Here is a 23,687-nt window from a genome sequence, read left to right on the forward strand (position 1 = left end):
ATCACACTTCCGAACACACAATGGAAGCAGCTGAGATTCCTGCCTGGATTCAAGAATTCTGGCTGTGCGTTGGAGAAGCTAGTAGCCCGCAAGTTGTTATATAGCGAGGGCAGGCCTCTTAAGGGCCGGATTCGAGAATCCCGGCGCTGCGTTTGGGAAGCTTGTTGTAGCACAGCCAGATTTATGACTGATTGTCGATATTAGTGAGACTGGTCTTTGACCAAGGACAACTTTTGAAGCAAAAGCTTCAGAGTTAATTTACAATATTTTTGCCGTTCTCAGGTCCAACAGAAGAGCTTCTTGTTTGGCTGAATTGTCCCTTCTAATATTCCAGCAGAGTCTGCACTACTCACTCACTGATCGAGCTTTGGCTATTCCATGTGTTTTACCGTCTCTGTTAACAAATAAAGTTAAATCAAATATCACTCCAAACTGATCTGTAAGTGACAAGTATCGAATGGACACATACAGTTCAGGTTCAAATAAGATTTCGTTTGTAATCAACCAATTCGTTTCGTTGACTTTTGGCGTTGCGTAAAACACGAGGTGCCAAGACGCATTAGAAACACTAATGCACAGCATTCCTCCACAAAATACTACTACTACTACTACTACTACTACTACTACTAATAATAATAATAATAATAATAATAATAATGATAGTGTCAGTAGGGCACTTATACGTTATACCTAGCACGGATTGTTGTGGGAACCACTTGGACATTTTGACGTTAGGCGGCAGGTCTGACGCATCGTCAGTCTCCCACTTCCAGAGCACCCTCTGCGGCAGCTGGGAGAAGGCGTCGAGGAAGGCTCGTCGCTTTTCTGGTGGCATTTTACTGCTCAGTACGTTGGTGCCCAGGCTGAAGTAGATGACGCCTTCAGTCGCCCCGTCCAGCCACTCCTGTATGTCCTGTTGGCGAAACAGAGCAAATGTAGGTGCATAATTGCCGTTGCATCTTTTGAGATCAGACGAAATGTGTTCATTAATAAAGTAGACAAATCACTTGTATAGGTTTCTGTGCTGTCACCGCCAGACACCACACTTGCTAGGTGGTAGCTTTAAATCGGCCGCGGTCCATTAGTACATGTCGGACCCGCGTGTCGCCACTGTCAGTGATCGCAGACTGAGCGCCACCACACGGCAGGTCTCGAGAGACTTACTAGCACTCGCCCCACTTGTACGGACGACTTAGCTAGCGATGCAACACTGACGAAGCCTCGCTTATTTGCAGAGAAGATAGTTAGAATAGCCTTCAGCTAAGTCAATGGCTACGACCTAGCAAGGCGCCATTAGCCTTACATAACTTGTATCTAAAGAGTCTCACTTGTATCGTCAAGAGCGATGTATACAACAAGGATGGATTAAAGTTAAGTATTCCAGAAGCTACGTACTTTTCTTTATAGCATTCATTACGTATCCTGTTACAGACCTATCTCTTGCCTGCGTGAACTAAACGCGTGCCTTTCGGCTACTTCCGTGGCGTGGCTGTCTTGCTACGCCACAACAGTTGGCGACGACAATTAAAACGATTCTCTTCTTTATCCTTACTTGATTTACTTGTGTCATGGCTTCGCCACACTCTCCAGATGTACTGTCCGAATTTTATCGCTTGCAGAATCAGCAGACGCAGGCGTTATTGGATGCCCTTGGACAGCTCGTCCAGGGTCAACGTGCACTGCAAACCGATGCGGCAGCCGCCGCTTCACCACTACCGCAGCCACAACATGCTGTTGCACCCCTGTTTCGGCACTACGATGCGGAGGTGGAAACCTGGACTGAGTGGTCACGCCAGTTTGGATTTCATCTCGCCGCCTACAGAATTCAAGGTAACGAGCGGCAGCCTCATTTATTGGGGTGTGTAGGGGTGCAAACGTACCGTGTGATAGTGAAATTATTTCCCCGACGCGACGTAGCAACCCTGTCCTACGAATAAATTTTATCTGCTTTAGATGCCTATTTCAAAGAAACAGTCAATGTCGTTGCAAAAAGGTATACGTTCTTTCGTACAAAACGTATGGCCGGTCAAACTAATCGGGAGTGGGTTGCAACTTTGCAAGGCCTTACAAGGGATTGTGCTTTTGAGAGTGAATGTGGACTCCCTTATTCAGATACTACGGTGCGTGATGCAATTGCACAGAACGTTTCTGATGTTCGTATACGGGAGCAGATCACTCCCTCCCTCCGACAAGTGATAGACATATTGGATAGGCAAGACACACTTGACTTTGCTCAGGAATCATTTGCAACTTCGTCAGCTGTGTGTCACATTAACCGGCCCGTCGGGCGAGCTGCATGGAACTGTAAACAGCCCTCGCGCACGTCCGCGCAGCCACGTGTCCCGCGCCAGCATGCAAATACAGTAATAAAGTCATGCCCGCGGTGTGCTACTAGACATTCGCGTGAGAATTGCCCGTCACGCCAAGCTATTTGATTTTTCTGTAATAAAAAAGGACATGTTCAAAGTGTTTGCCAGAAAAAGCTCAGATCGGACACTAAAAACCATTCCAGGCCCTTTGCTTCGCGCCGGAATCGAACCAAGAATACTCAGGATCGTGAACCTTCGCCCATGGACATTCATGTAGTTAATTCCACTCCGCCCAGTGCCACTCTCTCTACAAGTGACTGTGTGCGTCTCACAAAAAGTGTGCGTCGACGTCGACGGAAATCACGTCAAGTCGCGAGTGATTCTGTACCAGTGTCTGTTCACGTTGCACGAGACAGTTGCTCTTGGCGTCAGCAGGACAATAAACTTTTTGTAGACTTGGACATTAATGGCAACGTAATACCATTCCAGCTCGATACCGGAGCTGCAGTTTCATTGATCAATAAAGTCACGTACAAACAACTGGGCACTCCTCCGTTGCAGGCCGCAAATGTTAAGTTACATAGTTATTCAGGACAGCATATCCCTGTGTTAGGACAGTGCAGCCTTCTTGCAACATACAAGGGACAAACAAAACTTGTGTCATTTTACGTCCTTCGTTCTTCTTCTGCAGTGAACTTGTTTGGTTTAGATTTATTTCAGTTGTTTAACTTGTCTATAGTCAATCAGGTCCTATCAGTGAACCAGACTGTGCCTTCAGCCAGTGTTTCTAGTCTATGTGATGAGTTTACAGACATTTTTGCACCGGGCCTTGGTTACGCTAAGAACTATAAACCGCATTTGGAACTGAAAGTAAACGCGCAACCGATATTTTTCAGGGCGCGCAATGTTCCCCACGCATTGCGTGATGAGGTCGCAAGAACGTTACACGATTTAGAATCACAAGGTGTAATTGAACGTGTGCAGGCTTCTCTCTGGGCCTCACCCTTAGTAATTTTGCCAAAACCTTCCGGTAAACTGAGACTTTGTGTGGACTTCAAGGCAACAGTGAATCCACAACTAGTAATTGCCACTTATCCTTTACCCTGCCCGGAAGATCTTTTTGACAAACTGTGCCCGGGTACATATTTTTCTAAGTTGGACCTAGCAGATGCGTACTTGCAAATACCGGTGGACGAAGAATCCTAACGCGTTTTGGTGGTTAACACGCATCTTGGGTTGTATCGCTTCAAAAGACTGCCATTCGGGTGCGCATCCGCCCCTACATTGTTTCAGCAATATCTGCAAACTGTTTGTGCGTCAGTCCCTACTGCAGCAAACTATCTGGACGATATTGTGATCTCCGGACAGACAGAAGACGAACATTTAGCAACCCTCCGAACATTATTTCAGGTCTTGCGACAAAATGGTCTTCGCTTGCGGAAGGACAAATGTGTGTTTCTTGCTCGTGACTTACCATATTTGGGACATGTCATCAATGCACAAGGCATACATCCAAGTCCAGAGCACCTCCGTACCATACAGGACTTGCCTTCGCCGCAGAATTTGAAGCAGCTACAGCGTGTGCAGGGTAAAATAAATTACTATCATCGCTTTCTGCGCAATGCCTCTTCCATTTCAGCTCCGATTCATCGCTTACGCCGTCAAGGTGTTCCGTTCGTCTGGTCGACGGAATACGAACGCGCCTTTCGCCAGTTGAAATCGGCGTTGCTTTCTAATACTTGCCTTACGCCATTCGATCCCCAGAAACCCCTTTTGTTAATGGTAGATGCATCGGATTTCGGGATCGGTGCTGTGCTTGCGCACAAAGATGGTTCGCATGATCGCCCTATTGCCTTTGCGTCCAAATTGCTCTCGTCAGCGCAAAGAAATTATTCACAGATCGAGAAAGAAGCTTTGGCTCTCGTATTTGGTGTTACAAAGTTTCACGATTTCTTGTATGTTCGTCACTTTACCATCATCACTGACCACAAACCTTTGACAGCGCTTTTTCATCCGAACAAGCCTGTACCTCCACGTACAGCGCAGAAATTCATTCGCTGGTCTATTTTCCTCTCGCAGTACCGCTACGATATCTTGTATCGGTCCACTGCTAAGCACGGAAACGCCGATGCATTGTCCCGTTTGCCTGTTGCTGAGGATAGAGCATTCGATTCTTCCGAACTTGCTTGCATGTTCATTGATGCGGAAACCGATGACGTGGTCGAATCGTTTCCGATTGATTTTCGTCGTGTAGCTACAGTCACAGCTGCTGACCCTGTCCTTGCTACCGTTTTGCGTTTTGTTGCTACGCAATGGCCCTTGTCAAAGTCACGGATAGAGGATCCGTTGGTTCGCAGATTTTTTGCTCACAAGGAGAGACTTTTTGTTCGACGTGGTGTTTTGTTGTTGCATTCTGATAGTGATCAGTCCAGAGTCATGGTCCCACGTTCGTTACAGTCCTCTGTCTTACGGCTTCTCCACCAAGGACATTGGGGTACAGTGCGAACGAAACAACTTGCTCGTCAGCACTGTACTTGGTTCGGAATCGATGCTGCGATTACGAATATGTGCTCTTCTTGCATGGCGTGCGCCGAACAACAATACGTCCCACCGCGGAAATTCTTTGCATGGCCGAAAGCCACTTCCCCTTGGCAACGCTTGCACATCGATTTTGCTGGTCCATTCTGGAATGCTCGATGGTTGGTTGTGGTCGATTCTTTCAGTAATTTTCCTTTTGTTGCCTGGATGTCTTCCACGACGTCATCTGCCACCATCCAAGCGTTATCGGCAATCTTTTGCATTGAAGGTCTTCCACAGACTATTGTTTCCGACAATGGCCCACAATTCATGTCGGCAGACTTTCAGTCATTCTGCAAGGCCAATAGTATTCAACATCTGACGTCCGTGCCGTTTTCGCCTCAGTAAAACGGTGCCGCTGAACGATTGGTCCGGACTTTCAAGTCACAGATGTTGAAGTTGAAACAGTCGCATTCTCGGGAGGACGCGTTGTTGCTCTTTTTGTCTTCGTATCGCTCTCAGCCCCGAGATGGTCGCTCGCCGGCTGAGTTGCTCCACGGTCGTCCTCATCGAACCTTGATGTCTTTGCTGCATCCGCCGCGTCAGGCTCCTGTGCAGCGGCAGACTCCTGCTTTTGCTCCAGGCGACGTTGTATTCTATCGCAACTATCGCGGTTCACGGCGTTGGCTCGCAGGGCGCATTCTTCGCTGCCTCGGCCGCGCGATGTATTTGGTTTTGTGGGCCTCTGGTGAGGTGCGTCGGCATCTCAATCAGCTGCGCCTCTGTCGTCGCCTGGGTTCTGCCGCTCCCCGCCTGCTTTCAGCGACGGTGCCGTCCGGTCAGCGCCCTGGGGACCCATCTACTGGCTCGCCTCATCCCCAGGTGTTACCGACGCTGCCTTCCATTTTGCCCCATGGCGACGCGCCACCGCCGCCGCCGCCGCCGCCGCCTGTTCTCCCGCCGGCGCCGCCCGCAATGGATGCGTCGCTGCAGCCGCCAAGCGCCTCCCTGGGTCACGCGCCGCCGATCGCTTCCCTTGACCAGAAGTCCTCCGCCATGGACCTCTTGCCCGCTCCGGACCACATGGCGTCTTCCCGCGTCGGGTACCCTGACGCGATGGAGGTCGACCCTTCGGCACCTCCTGTATCTTTACGGGCGCATACACCGCATGTTGGCGTGCACCCTGTACTAGGTTTTCAGGCGTTTCCTAGCTCCCCTCGGACCGAATGGCCGGGTGCGGGTGGCACAGCCTCGCCTGTTGTTAGGCTCCCCACCTCATCGCATACGCCAACATGGGGTCCTCCCCACGGCGGGCGGAAGCCTTATAACACGACCGTTCGCCGATTTGCGGGGGAGGAATGTGGTGTCACCGCCAGACACCACACTTGCTAGGTGGTAGCTTTAAATCGGCCGCGGTCCATTAGTACATGTCGGACCCGCGTGTCGCCACTGTCAGTGATCGCAGACCGAGCGCCACCACACGGCAGGTCTCGAGAGACTTACTAGCACTCGTCCCAGTTGTACGGACGACTTAGCTAACGATGCAACACTGACGAAGCCTCGCTTATTTGCAGAGAAGATAGTTAGAATAGCCTTCAGCTAAGTCAATGGCTACGACCTAGCAAGGCGCCATAGCAATTGATAGTTATCGTATGAAGCATGTCTCATCAAGAACGATGTATACAAATGATGGATTAAAGTTAAGTATTCCAGAAGCTACGTACTTTTCTTTATAGCATTCATTACGTATCCTGTTTCAGACCTCGCGCCATCCTGCGTGAGTTAGCGCGTGCATTTCGGCCTCCTCTCTCAATTAGTGTGCATTGTGTTGGCTAATCTGCCGACACAAGAGTTTCTTTCATAAATGTGCATCCAAAAGAGAACATAGCGTTACGCTGATCAGCAAAGGAATCAGAGATACACTAAGTTATCAAAAGTATCTGAACACCCCCAACAACGAACGTTTTCCATATTAGGTACACTGTGCTGCCACCTGCTGCCAGGTACTCGATATCAGCGATCTCAGTAGTCATTAGACATCGTGAGAGAGCAGAATGTGGCACTCCGCGGAAGTCACACACTTCGAACGTGGTCAGGTGATAGGGTGTCACTTGTGTCATACGTCTGTACGGGAGATTTCCACACTCCTAAACATCTCTAGGTCCACTGCTTCCGATGTCATAGTGAAGTGGAAACGTGAAGGGACACGACAGCACAAAAGCGTACAGGTCGACCTCGTCTTTGACTGACAGAGACCTCCGACAGTTGAAGAGGGTCGTAACGTGTAATAGGCAGAGCCATCTATCCAGACCATCACAAACGAATTCCAAGCTGCGTCAGTATCCACTGCATGTACTATGACAGTTAGGAGGGAAGTGAGAAAATTGGGATGTCATGGTTGCGGCTACTCATAAGCCACACATCATGCCAAATGACGCCTCAGTTGGTCTAAGGAGCGTGAACATTGTTCGATTGAACAGTGGAAAAACGTTGTGTGGAGTAACGAAACACGATACACAATGTGGCGATCCGATTTCAGGGTGTGGGTATGGCGAATGCCCGGTGAACGTTATCTACCAGCGTGTGTAGTGCCAACAGTAAAATTCGGAGGCGGTGGTGTTATGGTGTGGTCGTGTTCTTCATGGAGGGGGCTTACACCTTTGCTGTTTTGCGTGGCACTATCACATCACAGGCCAACATTGGTGTTTTAAGCATCTTCTTGCTTCCCACTGTTGATGAGCAATTCGGAGATCGCGATTGCATCTTTCAACACGATCGAATACCTGTTCATAATGCACGGCCTGTGGCGGAATGGTTACAAGACAATGTAATGGACTGGCCTGCACAGAGTCCTGACCTGAATCCTATAAAACACCTTAGGGATGTTTTGAAACGCTGACTTCGTGGCAGGCCTCAGCGGCTGACATAGATACCTCTCCTCAGTGCAGCACTCTGTGAAGAATGGGCTGCCATTCCCCAAGAAATCTTTCAGTACCTGATTGATCGTATGCCTGCGAGAATAGAAGCTGTCATCAAGGCATATTGAATTCCAGCATTACCAATGGAGGGCGCCACGAACTTGTAAGTCATTTTCAGCCAGGTGTTGGAAATGGCTTTGAGCGCTATGGGACTCAACATTTTAGGTCAGCAGTCCCTTAGAAGTTTGAACTACTTAAACCTAACTAACCTAAGGACGTCACACACATCCATGCCCAAGGCAGGATTCGAACCTGCAACCGTAGCAGTCGCGCGGTTCCGTACTGAAGCGCCTAGAATCGCTCGGTGACCACGGCCGGCCAGCCAGGTGTTCGGATACTTTTGATCACATAGTGTAGCTCTCATGCAGATGAAGCTGATCTACTGCTTCGCACAATTCAATACCAGAACATGCATGGGATCATCATATGTTCAGATACTGTGCAGGACACCTGAAGGTTAGGCGTACACCATTTCGTCGATATACCGACCCTAAAAGAAATCAAGTCTTCCTAGGGTTCTAATCCTCTCAAGTTCTGGTAACTACGCTTTTACCGTCCCCTGAGCCATCTCGACAGCGCGTCGACAGTTTATTTGCTTTACATTGGACACCTCCTTTGCCAGACTGACTCTCTGAGCTCTGACTGATAATGTTCAGACTGTCAGATGTAACTGTGGGTCTTGAATATCAAAAACAGAAGCTGTCCAGCGTCCGCCTCTCGGTATTTCTTCGGCCAGACTCCCGTTTGGACGAACATAGTAGTAAGTATACCTTCCGTATAGAAACAACTGAAATATTGGAAAGCAAATAAAACACCAGGTCCGAATGGAATGCCAGTTCGATTTTACAAGGAGTACTCTACGGCATTGGCCCTTCAGCTTTAATTTATCGTGGCTCTCTCGCCCAGCACAAAGGCCCAGGCGACAGGAGAAAAGCTCGGGTGACTCCAGTATATAAGAAGTGCAGAAGAACGCGCCCGCAAAATTGCAGACCAATATCAACCTCTGTTTGCTGCAGAATCCTTGAACATAAGAAAATTTGTTATTGTATAACAAATTTTCTTGAGACTGAGAAGTTTATGTCCACGAATCAGCATGGTTTTAGAAAGCATCGCTCATGCGAAACTCAGCTTGCCCTATTCTTACATGATGTGTATGAACCATGGATGAAGTGTAACAGGTCGTTTCCATATTTCTAGATTTCTCGAAAGCATTTGATACCGTGCCCCATCGCAGGCTATTAACGAAGGTACGATCATCTCAGGTTAACATCTCACTCATATTCCAGGGATACTGATTCAGTTTTGTTCAGGTAAGGAAATTAGTAGTTGCGATATCAAACGCGAAATAAAACATTTTCGTCACGTTGCTGATATCAGCTGATAGTTTGTGTGTTTTCTGTGTGAAGGGTGTGCAGTGGTTCTTGTCGAGCAGAGAATGAGGAGTTTGAGAGTAGCTTCTCACATTTTGAAATGCTTGTTCAGTATGTGTATTGTGTGCAATAACTGGTGTTGATGAATGAAACATCTTCAAATTTTTGACAACCTCATGCCCTCAGGTACACGTAACGTTACCTTCATAATGATCAGTTTTTGTCTATCTAATTACAACAGAATAGCCGGCCAGGATCGCCGAGCGGTTCTAGGCGCTACAGTCTGGAACCGCGCGACCGCTACGGTCGCAGGTTCGAATCCTGCCTTGGGCTTGGATGTGTGTTATGTCCTTAGGTTAGTTAGGTTTAAGTAGTTCAAACTTCTAGGGGACTGCTGACCTTAGAAGTTAAGTCCCATAGTGCTCAGAGCCATTTTTTCTTTTTTTTTTTCCAACAGAATGAAAGAAACTTTCCGTGCCACACACGTCTCGTCTTAATTATTTAAAAGACATCATTGGCGGCCTGAAATATTTACATATTTTTGTTTAAATTATTTTGTCTTAGATATTGCAAGTTGAACATTGAGGTCGTAAACTGTTCTGGTACATTTACTTCGTGCTATGTTTTGGATATTGTGACCAACTGTTGAACATTATTGCTAACTGTATATTTGTGATGTCTGTGATCTCTCTCTCTCTCTCTCTCTCTCTCTCTCTCTCTCTCTCTCTCTGTGTGTGTGTGTGTGTGTGTGTGTGTGTGTGTGTGTGTGTGAGAGAGAGAGAGAGAGAGAGAGAGAGAGAGAGAGAAATAATTGAACATATGTTTTATTATGGTTAGATGTTTGTATGCATACGGTTTTTACTTTTTATTTTTTACTTGTGTGAGTATGGTACTTTTCCTGCACTGAAATAAGGCATTTACTGTAGTTATTTATCTCGATGATTTTCATGTCTTGCAGCATGATGGTAGGATGATGGTTATGATGATGTAAGTGCTCTCTGAATGTGCAATGTTTGGTTTTACTTTTCCAAACGCTGATGTGTCTTTGTAAAGTGATTAAACTTCCAGCTTGTCATGCCTATGTATACTGCATCACAGCTTTGACATTCAAGTTTGTATATTGCTGGGCTCTGAAAGTAGTCGTTTTTGATTGTTAGTGGTTAAAGTTTCTTTGGAATATTTACACAGTTTTATATGCTATATGAAGGTACACTTTGGGTGTTACTTTATGTGTGTAAGTCATAGAATACCATGTACTTTATTTCCTTGTGGCGTTGTCATTCCTTATATGTGTGCTCTGTATTTGAGGGTTTGGGGCTTATGAGGTTTCATGTATTCTGGATATGTTGTGTTTATATTGTGTTTCTGTTTCAAGTTTTGGATTGAGACAGTGTACTACATGTCTATGGTATGAATTGTTCTTAGCTGTTTGTGTGATTTTATGCATTTCTTTTTCGTAATTTCTCTTGTGCAGTGGAATACTGCTTATTCTATACAATATGTGCCTTAGTATAGCTACTTTCTGGTTGTGGCGATGATTGGATGTGGAATGAATTATTGTGTCTGTAACTCTTGGTTTTCTGTAAAAACTGAAAGAATATTTGTCAAATTCCATTATTATTATTATTATATCAAGACAGTTTACTTGGTCTCCTTTTTCTTCTTCAAGTGTGAACTTATCTTCTGGTGTGCCCTGTTGATTTCTCACTGTAGTTACTCTGTTTTGTTTTTATTTGGCTCATCTATCACATATATAACGTCATCCACATATCTATGCTAATTTATGGTTCAAATCTTTCATTAGTGGCTGTCCTTTCTAATATCTGTTTTCTAAACGACTAATAAAATGTTGGTTAAGGTTCCTGATTTAGGGGTCCCATCGGTAGTCCATTGCTTTGCAGACAGTATTCATCCTCAAGCTGGAAGCAGTTTTGTTGAGTGATCAGCTCTTGCATACTTGATATGCTTCTGCAGTAATGCCGCAGTGAGATGTGACATTTTGGTTTATAATTTTTACTGTTTCTATGGTAGGTATGAATGTATACACATTTTCATGCTGAATGAAATCAGTAACACTCTGTGTGGTACCTCTATGTTCCATACGTTTTCCATTAGGTCTCCTGTATAATCCACTGATCTATCAGTTTCTCCTTTATAGTTTTTGGTGATTATTTTTTCGAGATGCTTGGTCCTGTGATGTGTTGTAGGTTTCCTGAAATTTATGACTGGTCTCTTGGATATGTTGTGTTAATGTACTTTTGCTTGGCTACAAAGTCTCATGCTTGTGGGTTCATAGGTGTTATGTAGTATTTCTGTTTATCAGTAAGTGCATGTTGAATGTTTTTAGTCTGTATTTCACATTTGCTGGAAGTTGTGTAGTTGTGCCTGCTTATATGGTGTTGGCACAAACGCATTTGTTGTGATGTATTGTTTTTTCCATAATTACTGTTATGTTTTCCTTGCTTGCTCTAGTTATTACAGCGATACTCATTTTTAACATCTGTTTCGTTGTTTACATAGTGGTTGCTTCCGTGTGGTTGTCCTTATCACGTTGGTGCTGCATTTTTTTATTACGCGATGTATTTCGTTTTATATTAATTCTCTTGTCAGTCATTTGTTTATTTTCACTATCGTGTTGTTGATTTTCGTATGTGAGAATGTGTTCACTTTCTGCTGTGAGATTTTTCTGTATATCGTCTATTTTAAAATCAGACAGAAAGTATGATAAGAAAAGCTGCTACTGAGCAAATGGTTGACACATTGCATCAACAGTAGGTTAAACAATAAATAAATAGTAAAAACTGACCACATCCTTACAAGTGAAGAACAACAAAATAATTACGAAATAAACTTAAGATTAGGAAAAAGAAAAAGATCAAAACAGAAGAAAAAGAATAAAACTGGGCTTGTATTGAGAACTGGGGAGGATCTCAAATCCCCATCTAGTTGTCCTGATTTAGGTTTTCCATTGTTTCCTTTAATTACTTCAGAAAAATGTCATGATGGTTTCTACTACAAGGTGAAAACCTAAGATGTGCGCTATCCTTGTCAAACTAAACCTGTAACGATGCAAACATATGAATATAGACTAATGTTTTCCATTTTTAAACTGTAAAACTGCATGATGCTTGTTAAAGGAATCGAGAGAGAAATGAAATTAGTGTTACTGTTATTGTTACTAATTGTACTACTACTACTGAGATATTCGAACTTTTAAAAAAATATACGCGATAGTCAATGAAAAGTATAATTCCTTGGAAAAATCAGAAGAATTGAATGAAATGTAGTCCTATTTGAGCAACGGTTTCCACGAGTTTAAGACAAAACTTACCTGTGTAAACCGCATTTTAATTGTGCCGTTGTTTGACCTTAACTCACAACACATGTGAAGATAGAAATACCTAAACCTATCATTCAAACAGGCGTCACTAATTCCTCTCATTTAGCAAGAATGTGTGGAGAGTCACCTAGCTATGTTTCAATGTAATCATAAGCAATAGTGCGCGTTATACCAATTTTGGGAAAGTTTGGTCAGAACTTAGTATATAAGGACTACCGGTAACGATAAGCTACCCAGATAAAATATTAGTCACCTCCTTGAAAGGCCATGTTAATCGCTTTAGGGTACTGTAAAGTGTGCATAACTGGCATCAGGCGAGTATGTGATCCTGTACTGCTAACGTAGATTGTGACAATTGAAATAAAACAGCTCTCGGTCACTATTTTTAACGAATTAACCGGGTTTCAATACTACTAGGAGTGTCTACCTCAGAATTTAAATTTTTAGCCATAATTCTGTGACATGTTATAGACCATTCTTTGATTTAAGTTCCGAGGAAGACACTCCTAGCAGTGTTGAAACCAGGTTAATTCGTTAAAAATAGTGACCGGGGGCTGTTTTCTTTCAGTTGTAACTATTCACGGTCTCTGAACGTGCAGCCATGTGCAAAATTTTGTAGATTATGACAGTGAAATGGTGTGTACACTGACGTGACAAACGTCATGGGAGACCTCGTCCGCCCACTGCAGTGCAACAACTTGAGGTGGCATGGACTCAACAGCTAGTTGGCCGTCCCCTGCAGAAACATTGATCCATGCTGCCTCTGTAGCCGACCATAACTACGAAAAATGTGGCCGGTGCCGGATTTTGTGCGCGAACTGACCTCTTGATTATGTCCCAAAAATGTTAGATGGGATTCATGTCAGGCGATGGGCGTGACCTGATCATTCGCTTGAACTGGCCAGAATTTTCTTAAAACTAATCACGAACAACTGCAGCCTAGTGGCATATTTGGGAACTAGAAGTCCATGAATGACTGCAAAATGGTCTCCAAGTAGTCGAAGATAACCACTTCCAGTCAGTGATTGGTTCAGTAGGGCTAGAGGACCCAGTACATACAACGTAAACACAGCCCACACCATTATGAAATCACCAGCAGCTCGCACAGTGCCTTGTTGACAACTTGGGTCCACGGCTTTGTGGGCATGCGCCACACTCGAACCCTACCACCAGTTCTTACCAACTGAAATCGGCACTCATCTAACGAGAGGACCGTTTTCAAGCAGTCTGCGGTCCAACGAATATGGACACGAGCCCACGAGAGGCGCTGCAGGCGATGTCGTGCTGTTAGCAAAGGATCCCGCGTCGGCCGTCTGCTGCCGTAGCCTATTAACGCCTTATTTCGCCACACTGTCCTAATTCACTAACCGTCCCACATTGATTTCTGCGGTTATTTCACGCGGAGTTGTTTGTCTGTTAGCACTGACGAAGCTACGCAAACGGTGCTGTTTTCGGTCGTTAAATGCATCGAAGCTGCTTACAAGAATAATATACAGAAGAATGGAAAAGAAAATTGAGAATGCGCTAGGCGACGATCAGTTTGGCTTTAGGAAAAGTAAAGGGACGAGAGAGGCAATTCTGACGTTACGGCTAATAATGGAAGCAAGGCTAAAGAAAAATCAAGACACTTTCATAGGATTTGTCGACCTGGAAAAAGCGTTCGACAGTATAAAATGGTGCAAGATGTTCGAGATTCTGAAAAAAGTAGGGGTAAGCTATAGCGAGAGACGAGTCATGTACGATATGTACAACAACCAAGAGGGAATAATAAGAGTGGACGATCAAGAACGAAGTGCTCGTATTAAGAAGGGTGTAAGACAAGGCTGTAGCCTTTCGCCCCTACTCTTCAACCTGTACATCGAGGAAGCAATGATGGAAATACAAGAAAGGTTCAGGAGTGGAATTAAAATACAAGGTGAAAGGATATCAATGATACGATTCGCTGATGACATTGCTATCCTGAGTGAAAGTGAAGAAGAATTAAATCATCTGCTGAACGGAATGAACAGTCTAATGAGTACACAGTATGGTCTGAGAGTAAATCGGAGAAAGACGAAGGTAATGAGAAGTAGTAGAAATGAGAACAGCGGGAAACTTAACATCAGGACTGATGGTCACGAAGTCAATAAAGTTAAGGAATTCTGCTACCTAGGCAGTAAAATAACCAATGACGGACGGAGCAAGGAGAACATCAAAAGCAGACTCGCTATGGCAAAGAAGGCATTTCTGGCCAAGAGAAGTCTACTAATATCAAATACCGGCCTTAATTTGAGGAAGAAATTTTATGAGGATGTACGTCTGGAGTACAGCATTGTATGGTAGTGAAACATGGACTGTGGGAAAGCCGGAACAGAAGAGAATCGAAGCATTTGAGATGCGGTGCTATAGACGAATGTTGAAAATTAGGTGGACTGATAAGGTAAGGAATGAGGAGGTTATACGCAGAATCGGAGAGGAAAGGAATATGTGGAAAACACTGATAAGGAGAAGGGACAGGATGATAGGACATCTGCTAAGACATGAGGGAATGACTTCCATGGTACTAGAGGGAGCTGTAGAGGGCAAAAACTGTAGAGGAAGACAGAGATTGGAATACATCAAGCAAATAATTGAGGACGTAGGTTGCAAGTGCTACTCTGAGATGAAGAGGTTAGCACAGGAGAGGAATTCGTGGCGGGCCGCATCAAACCAGTCAGTAGACCGACGACCAAAAAAGATATGAAGGCCGTCAGCCACTGCGTTGTCCGCGATGAGAGATAACTCTTGAAATTTGGTAAAAATGAAATGAGTGTATGGCACCTTTGGCCGGGAGGCCCCATTCGGGGAAGTTCGGCCACCAAGTGCAAGTTTTATTTCATTCGACGCCACACTGGGCGACTTGCGTGCTGGTGATGAGGGTGAAATGATGAGGAGGACAACACAGCACCCAGTCCATGAGTGGAGAAAAACTCCAACCTAACCGGGAATCGTACCCAGGCCCGCTTGCATGGGAGGCAAGCACGTTGCCACCCAGCTAAGCAGGCGGACTTGAAAATTGGTATTCTCGGCACACTTTTGACACTGTCGATCCCGGAATATTGAATTACCTAACGATTTCCATAATAGAATGTCCCATGCATCTAGCTCCAACTACCATTCCGCGTTCAAAGTCTGTTAATTGCCGTCGCGCGATATAACCACGTGGAAGCCTGTTCATACGAACACCTGACTACAAATAACAGCTCTGCCAACGCACTGCCCCTTTACACTTTGTGTGCGCAATATTAGCGCCATCTCAATACGTGTGTATCGGTGTCCCATGTCTTTTGTCACCTCACTGTATGTGAAAGTCGGGTGTATGAAACTAGAGCGTTAAGATAGGTCGACTTAAAAGAACGGCATAAAGAAGCCATCATGTCTGGACATGCCCACGATTATACTGTGAATGAATGTCCCAGACTTGTTGACGCATCATTGCGGATTATGCAACATGTCTCGGTTAAAGGCGCTTCAGTCTGGAACCGCGCGACCGCTACGGTCGCAGGTTCGAATCCTGCCTCGGGCATGGATGTGTGTGATGTCCTTAGGTTAGTTAGGTTTAAGTAGTTCTAAGTTCTAGGGGACTGATGACCTCAGATGTTGAGTCCCATAGTGGTCAGAGCCATTTGAACCATTTTGCAACATGTCTAGAAAAAAACGTGGAACACTCGAACCCCTGTAACTCGGCAAATAAATAGAGGTATTAAAACGATCCTACCTAGGGGGGCCAGAAACGAGTGTCATGCCTCGCATATTACAGTATGTTAGAGGCTCGTGGTCCATTCTTAACTTTCGATCATAGCTCCCTGGGTTCAATTCCCAGCTGGGTTGGAGATTTTCTCACTCAGGACTGAGTGTGTGGGTGTGTGTGTCTGTGTAATCTTCCTCATAATTTCATACTCATCGACGTGCAAGTCATCAGAGTGGGTTCAGACTTGCAGCAGGTGGCCACGGTCTTCAGAAGGCTAAATTTATTTTTCATTTCAGTGACAATCTGTTTGAACCCGATAGGGTTCTGAATGCTATGAACATCTAGAGTCGGATACCTCGTAAAAGGCTATTGACCACAGTGGTAGACGGAGACGCACATTGTCAGTTGGCCAAACACCACGGAATCTGGACAGAAGCTAGCTAGAGGGATGTTGTGTGATCACACTACCCACATTTTTGCCTCTTTTGAAACGATATAAGGCGTGCAGTGCACCGACGGCCCATTGAGGCGTTCAACACGCATGGTTAAGGCCGGAGGCGGTTCCGTGATGTTTTAGGGGTGTTTTTCCAACCACGAGTTGGGCTCATTCATTCAGGTTATATAAATATTCTAAGTGACCAAGTTCCTCACTTTTCTTTTTTTATTTCATCGACACTATGCTGTTGTCACTCCTGTCTCACAAGATGACCATAGCCACGTTCACAATAACTGCTAGCTAACGTTCTCTTTTGACGAACACTCAGGGACTTTACCGAACCTCTACAGGCCCGTCGTATCGCCCCATCATTATTTAACAGAAAATGCGATCACGCTGTAGGACAAAGAAAAACAGACGCACCACGAAGGAATTATCCAAATGGGATGGGAGTCGGTAAACGTGACTTACATGTATCGAAAAACAACTGATTACAATTTCAGAAAAATTTGGTGATTTGTTCAAGAGAAAGAGCTTCACAAATGGAGCAAGTCAATATCGCAATGGCCCACTTCTGCAAGCGATTATTCAGCTTGGCAGTGTTTGATAGAGTTGTTGGTTGGCCCTCTGAGCAAAGAGTGTCCAACTGGCACGTTAGATTATTAAAACAAAACTTTGAGCTGGTTGGAGGGCGCTGCCCATAATGCTCCAAACGTCCTCAATTGGGGAGAAATACGCTGACCTTGCTGGCCATCAGTGGAAACTCTCGCCCTGCGTGGGAGGGCATCGTCTTGTTGAAATGTAAGCCCAAGATCGTTTTCCATGAAGGCAACAAAATTGGGTGTAGAATATCGGCGAAGTACGGCTCTGCAGTATGCTGCGGATGACAACCAAAGGGTCCTGCTGTGAAAATAACTCGTACCCCAGATCATCACTCCTGGTTGTTTGGCGGTATGACAAGCGATACTCAGACTGGTACCCCAAAACTGTCCAGGATGTCTCCAGACACGTCTCAGCTGGTCGCTGGGGCTTAGTTCGAAGCGTGACTCATCACTTCATCTACATCTACATGGATACTCTGGAAATAACAATCAAGTGCCTGGCAGACGGTTCATCGAACCACCTTCACAATTCTCTATTATTTAAATCTCCTATAGCGCCAGTATAGAATGAACACCTATATCTTTCCGTACGAGTTCTGATTTCCCTTCATTTATCGTGGTGATCGTTCCTCCCTATGTAGGTCGGTGTCAACAAAATATTTTCGAATTCGGAGGAGAAAGCTGGTGATTGCAATTTCGTGAGAAGATTCCGTCGTAACGAAAAACGCCTTTCTTTCAATGATTTCCAGCCCAAATCCTGTATCATTTCTATGACACTCTCTCCCATATTTCGCGATAATACAAAACGTGCTGCCTTTCTTTCAACTTTTTCGATGTACTCCGTCAGTCCTATCTGGTAAGAACCCCACACCGCGCAGCAGTATTCTAAAAGAGGACGGACAAGCGTAGTGTAGGCAGTCTCCTTAGTAGGTCTGTTACATTTTCGAAGTGTCTTGCCAATAAAACGCAGTCTGTGGTTAGCCTTCCCCACAACATTTTCTAAGTGTTCCTTCCAATTTAAGTTGTTTGTAACTGTAATACCTAGGTATATAGTTGAATTTACGGCTTTTAGATTAGACTGATTTATAGTGTAAACAAAGTTTAACGCGTTTCTTTTAGCACTCATGTGGATGACCTCACACTTTTCGTTATTTAAGGTCAACTGCCACTTTTCGCACCATTTCAATATTTCTTCTAAATCGTTTTGCAGTTTGTTTTGATCTTCTGATGACTTTATTAGTCGATAAACGACAGCGTCATCTGCAAACAAACGAAGACGGCTGCTCAGATTGCCCCCAAAATCGTTTATATAGATAAGGAACAGCAAAGGGCCTATAGCACTACCTTGAGGAACGCCAGAAATCACTTCTGTTTTACTCGATGACTTCCCGTCAATTACCACGAACTGTGACCTCTCTGAGAGGAAATCACAAATCCAGTCACATAACTGAGACGATATTCCATAAGCACGCAATTTCATTACGAGCCGTTTGTGTTGTACCGTGTCAAAAGCCTCCGGAAATCCAGAAATACGGAATCGATGTGAAATCCCTTGTTAATAGCACTCAGCACCTCATGTGAATAAAGAGCTAGTTGTGTTTCACAGGAACGATGTTTTCTAAACCCATGTTGAGTGTGTGTCAATAGACTGTTTTCTTCGAGATAATTCATAATTTTCGAACACAATATATGTTCCAAAATCCTGCTACATATCGACGTTAACGATATGCGCCTGTAATTTAGTGGATTACTCCTACTACCTTTCTTGAATATTGGTCTGACCTGCGCAACTTTCAGGTCTTTGGATACGGATCTTTCGTCGAGCGAACGGTTGTATATGATTGTTAAGTATGGAGCTAGTGCATACTCCGAAAGGAAATACAGTCTGGACCAGAAGACTTGCTTTCATTAAGTGATTCAAGTTGCTTCAGTACTCCGAAGATATTTAGTTCTACGTTATTCATGTTGGCAGCTGTTCTCGATTCGAATTCTTGAATATTTACTTCGTCTTCTTTTGTGAACGCATTTCGGAAGGCTGTGTTTAGTAATTCTGCTTTGGCAGCACTGTCTTCGATAGTGTCTTCACTGCTATCACGCAGGGAAGGCATTGACTGTTTCTTGCCGTTAACATACTTCACATACGACCAGAATCTCTTTGGATTTTCTGCCAGGTTCGATACAAAGTTTCGTTGTGGAAACTGTTATAGGCATCTCCAGTTGAAGTCCGAGCTAAATTTCGAGCTTCTCTAAAAGATTGCCAATCTTGGAGATTTTGCGTCTGTTTAAATTTCGCATGTTTGTTTCGTTGTTTCTGCAGCAGTCTTCTAACCCTTTTTGTGTACCAAGGAGGATCAGCTCCGTCGTTTGTTAATTTATTTGGTATAAATCTCTCAATTGCTGCCGATACTATTTCTTAGAAATCAAGCCACACCTGGTCTACACTTATATTATTAATTTCGAATGAGTGGAGATTTTCTCTTAGCAAGGAGTCAAGTGAAGTTTCATCTGCTTTTTTGAACAGGTATATTTTTCTTTTATTTTTTGGAGGATTTGGGGATTACAATATTCAATTTCGCTACGACTACTCGGTGTTCACTAATTTCTGAATCTGTTTTGATGCTCGTTATTTAGTCACGATTATTTGTTGCTGAGAGGTCAAGTGTGTTTTCACAACCGTTTACTACTCGCGTGGCCTCATGAACTAACTGCTAGAAATAATTTTCAGAGAATGCGTTTACCACAATTTCGGATGATATTTTATGCGTACCTCCGGAATTAAACATGTATTTTTGCCAACATATCGAGGGTAAATTAAAGTCACCACCAACTATTATCGTTTGAGTCGGTTATGTGTTTGAAATCAAACTCAAATTTTCTCTGAACTTTTCAGCAACTCTATCATCTGAATTGGGAGGTCGGTAAAAGGATCCAGTTATTATTTTACTCCAGTTGCCAACAATGACCTCTGCCCATACTAACTCAGAGGAAGTATCTACTTCAATTTCGCGACAAGAGAAACTACTTCTGACAGCAACAAACACGCCACCGCCAATCGTGTTTAGCCTGTACTTTCGGAACACCGTTAGGTTCTTCACAAAAATTTCGGCTGAGCTTATGTCCGGCTTTAGCCAGCTTTCAGTGCCTATAACGATTTGAGCATCAGTGCTTTCTATTGGCGCTTGGAGCTGTGGTATTTTCCCAACACAGCTACGACAATTTACAACTGTTATACCGATGGCTCCTGTATCTACGTTCGCCTGTGTTCTTCCTGCACCCTTTGTGACTGAAGCCCTTCTTGTGTTTTCCCGAGACTCTCTAACCTAAAAAACCTCCCAGTCCACGCCACACAGCCCCTGCTACCCGTAAGCCACCTACTGCGTATAGTGGACACCTGACCTACCCAGTGGGACATGAAACCAAACCACCCTTTGGCGCAAGTCGAGGAATCTGCAGCCTACACGGTCGCAGAACCGTCTGAACCTCTGACAGACCCTCCACTCGGCTCTGTACCAGGGGTCCGCAATCGGTCATGTCGACTGTGCTGCAAATGGTCAACTCTGTTTTCATCTTGCAAGAAAGACTGGCAGCCTTTACCACTTCTGTTAGCGGCTCGAAACCAGAGAGAATCTCTTCTGATCCAAAGTGACACACATCATTGGTACTAACATGAGCAACCACCTGCAGTTGGCTGCACCCTGTGCTCTTCATGGCATCCTGGATGGCCCTTTCCACATCTGGAATGATTCCACCCGGTATGCACACGGACTGCACGTTGGTTTTCTTACACTTCTTGTCAGCTAAGTCGCTAAGGGGCCCCATAACGCGCCTAACGTTGGAGCTCCCAACTACCAACAATCCCACCCTCTGCAACTGCCGGATCTTGCAGGCTGAGAGTTTTCCTCTGAAACAGGACAGGCGACAGAACTCGGCTCAGCGACAGTGTCAGCCACAGACAGCACCTGGAACCTGTTTCTCAGACAAACCGGGGAGGCCTTACGTGCGGCCCCCTAGGAAGTCTCTCGCCGCCTGCTTCGCCCCGAGGCGACTTCCCACTCGACCACAGGTGAGGGGTCAGTGCGAGAAGTAACTGGGTTGGCCATCGGTGAGAACCGATAGGAGGACTCGGACGTGCTGGACGTCCGTCGGATCCCCACGGCCGGCCCACAACAGTGGTGCCCACCGACTGCAGTCTCAAGCTGTGTAACCGAAGCCACCACAGCCTGAAGCTGAGAGCGAAGTGTCACCAACTCGGCACGCATCAGCACACAACAATCGCAGTCCATGTCCATAGTAAAGACCGTGGAAAACTAAACTATGCAGGTAAACGGACTATCGGCACGTGCTGCGCAACTCTACTTTGGACACTCACGGAAAAGCACGAACTGTGTCTAGTAAAACGCAGATATTCGAAAACCTAATTACCGAAGCACTCGTGAAACTAAACAATTCGCCCCTGATAAGGAACTTGTAGTATGTCACAAAATCGGTTTACTTTCTGACGCAAACGAAAACGCGAGAACTGTGGCTATTAGATTTTAAAATTACACGCAGAAACTCAAGAAACTAAACTATTAAAGCACACAGATGATACAATTAAATTCGGTCCTGGTTAGGAACTCGTAAATGACACAATAGCAGTTACTTCCCTGTTGCTGCGTCTGTCAGGGTCGGTTACTGCTGCCTGACACCACTTAAAGACAATTCTACTCCATTTAATGGGATTCCAGGCCGAAAACGCCCTGGACTGTGGTGGGGTATCAACTGGACTGTAGCCCTCCTTGCGGCCCGAAAATCAGGAGTGACGGTCTGTGGTGTCATTTCTTTTCACAGCACACCCCTTTGGTTGTTATCTGCGGCATCCTTATAGCACAGCAGTTCGTCAACGTTTTGCTACACTCCGTTTTGTTGCACTTCGTGGCAAGCCATACTGGGGTTACATTTCAGCAAGACAATGCCCGCCCGCACGCGACAGTTGAACGGAATTTGGCACGATCTCCCTCAGCAAGACATACAACCACTGTGTCAATCAAGCCCACGGCTCGTGGTCTAATGGTTAGCGTTGCTGCTTCTGGATCACAGGGTCCCGGGTTCGATTCCCGGCCGGGTTGGGGACTTTCTCTGCCTGGGGACTGGGTGTTTGTGTTGTCCTCGCCATCATCATCATTCGTGATAGTGGCTGGATTGGACTGTGTAAAAACTGGATTGCGAAAAATTTGGGACTTTGTACGGGCGCTGATGACTGCGCAGTTGAGCGCCCCACAAACCAATCATCATCATCATCATCATCTGTCAATCAATACCTGACTGAATAACTGCTCCCATAAGGGCCGCAGATGGACCAACATGTTATTAACTTGCTCAATTTGTGAAGCTATTTCTCCTGAAACTGTAATCATTTGACAGCAAGTAGCAACATATATTCCCGGAATTTTCTACAGCATCGAATCATCAATGAGCGGCTTCAGGTGTAATTGGCATACCAGAAGAAACTTGCGGACTATCTCGAAGAACTGGAGCTCTTATCAAAGCTAAAGGAGTGATGTCTCTTGGAGGTGATGAATATTTTATCCACCGTGCTTGCAAGATGGTATAAAGCACAGAAGTTGTTACAATACTCTCTCTACAAATTTATCCCTCAACTCGTTCAGAACACTTCATGGTTCTCAAGCTGGACTACCTAGACAACACTGTTCAATAACAAAATAAGACATGGTCAGATTACTTACAACTATAGATTACAAATTATAGGTACTAATACATAAGCTGTACCTTGGGAAGAGGACTAGTATCCGGCTGGATGTGTAGGCCAGTGAGTTCCACGAAATTGGGAAGGTTCGGTCGGGGGTAGCTTTCGGTGAAATGGTTGGTGCTGAACATGAGACTGAAATTTCTCTCGAGTTCGTAGATTGATGGCACTCCAGCACCAAAGTAATTCTTCAGTATTGCGTCGTGTTTCGGTAACGCCACATTGAACCACACCAGAATAAAGTAGAGCCACACATAAGAGCTGTAGAGTCTCTGCCAAAACGACAGGTGGTCCGAGTAAGCGTGGATCCACCATGGAGAGTAGGCTGGGTTGTCCGGGTTTCCGTGCGTCCAGTGGGTGTAAGGGTAGGCTCCGAGTGTCACGATGCCAACCATCGGTGGAGAGCCCACAGCCTGAGCCACGCCGTAGAAGCACGGCACCAGTGACCTCTCCATGATGTACAGGTCGAACTTGGGCGGCGACCTGGAACAGCATGCACGTGAGTAAATATTTACGTGTTTTCAGTACTGAAGAGCAGGAATGTATGTCGAGTGAGCATTCAGAGGCGCAGAGCAGGAATTTTATCGCCAACATTCGAGGGCGTGCTGAAGAGTAATATTCCGAATTTTTATTCTATTCCCAATAGTGGTTGGATATTACATGCCATACATTTTGCTCAG

At 45.2% G+C, this 23,687-nt stretch overlaps 1 protein-coding gene across 1 annotated transcript in view; it reads right to left on the reverse strand.

Annotated features, from left to right (window-relative positions):
* LOC126475022 (UDP-glucosyltransferase 2-like) overlaps positions 1-23,687 on the reverse strand; it is an 85,299-nt gene that overhangs the window by 12,623 nt on the left and 48,989 nt on the right. Inside the window, exons 4-5 of the mRNA XM_050102562.1 lie at positions 23,031-23,490; positions 691-913 (exon numbers count right to left, since the gene is read on the reverse strand). Of these exons, the coding sequence (XP_049958519.1) occupies positions 691-913; positions 23,031-23,490 (683 nt within the window). The remainder of the gene's footprint in view (positions 1-690; positions 914-23,030; positions 23,491-23,687) is intronic.

This window comes from Schistocerca serialis, chromosome 4 (assembly GCF_023864345.2).
Source record: "Schistocerca serialis cubense isolate TAMUIC-IGC-003099 chromosome 4, iqSchSeri2.2, whole genome shotgun sequence".
Lineage (NCBI taxonomy): Eukaryota > Metazoa > Arthropoda > Insecta > Orthoptera > Acrididae > Schistocerca > Schistocerca serialis.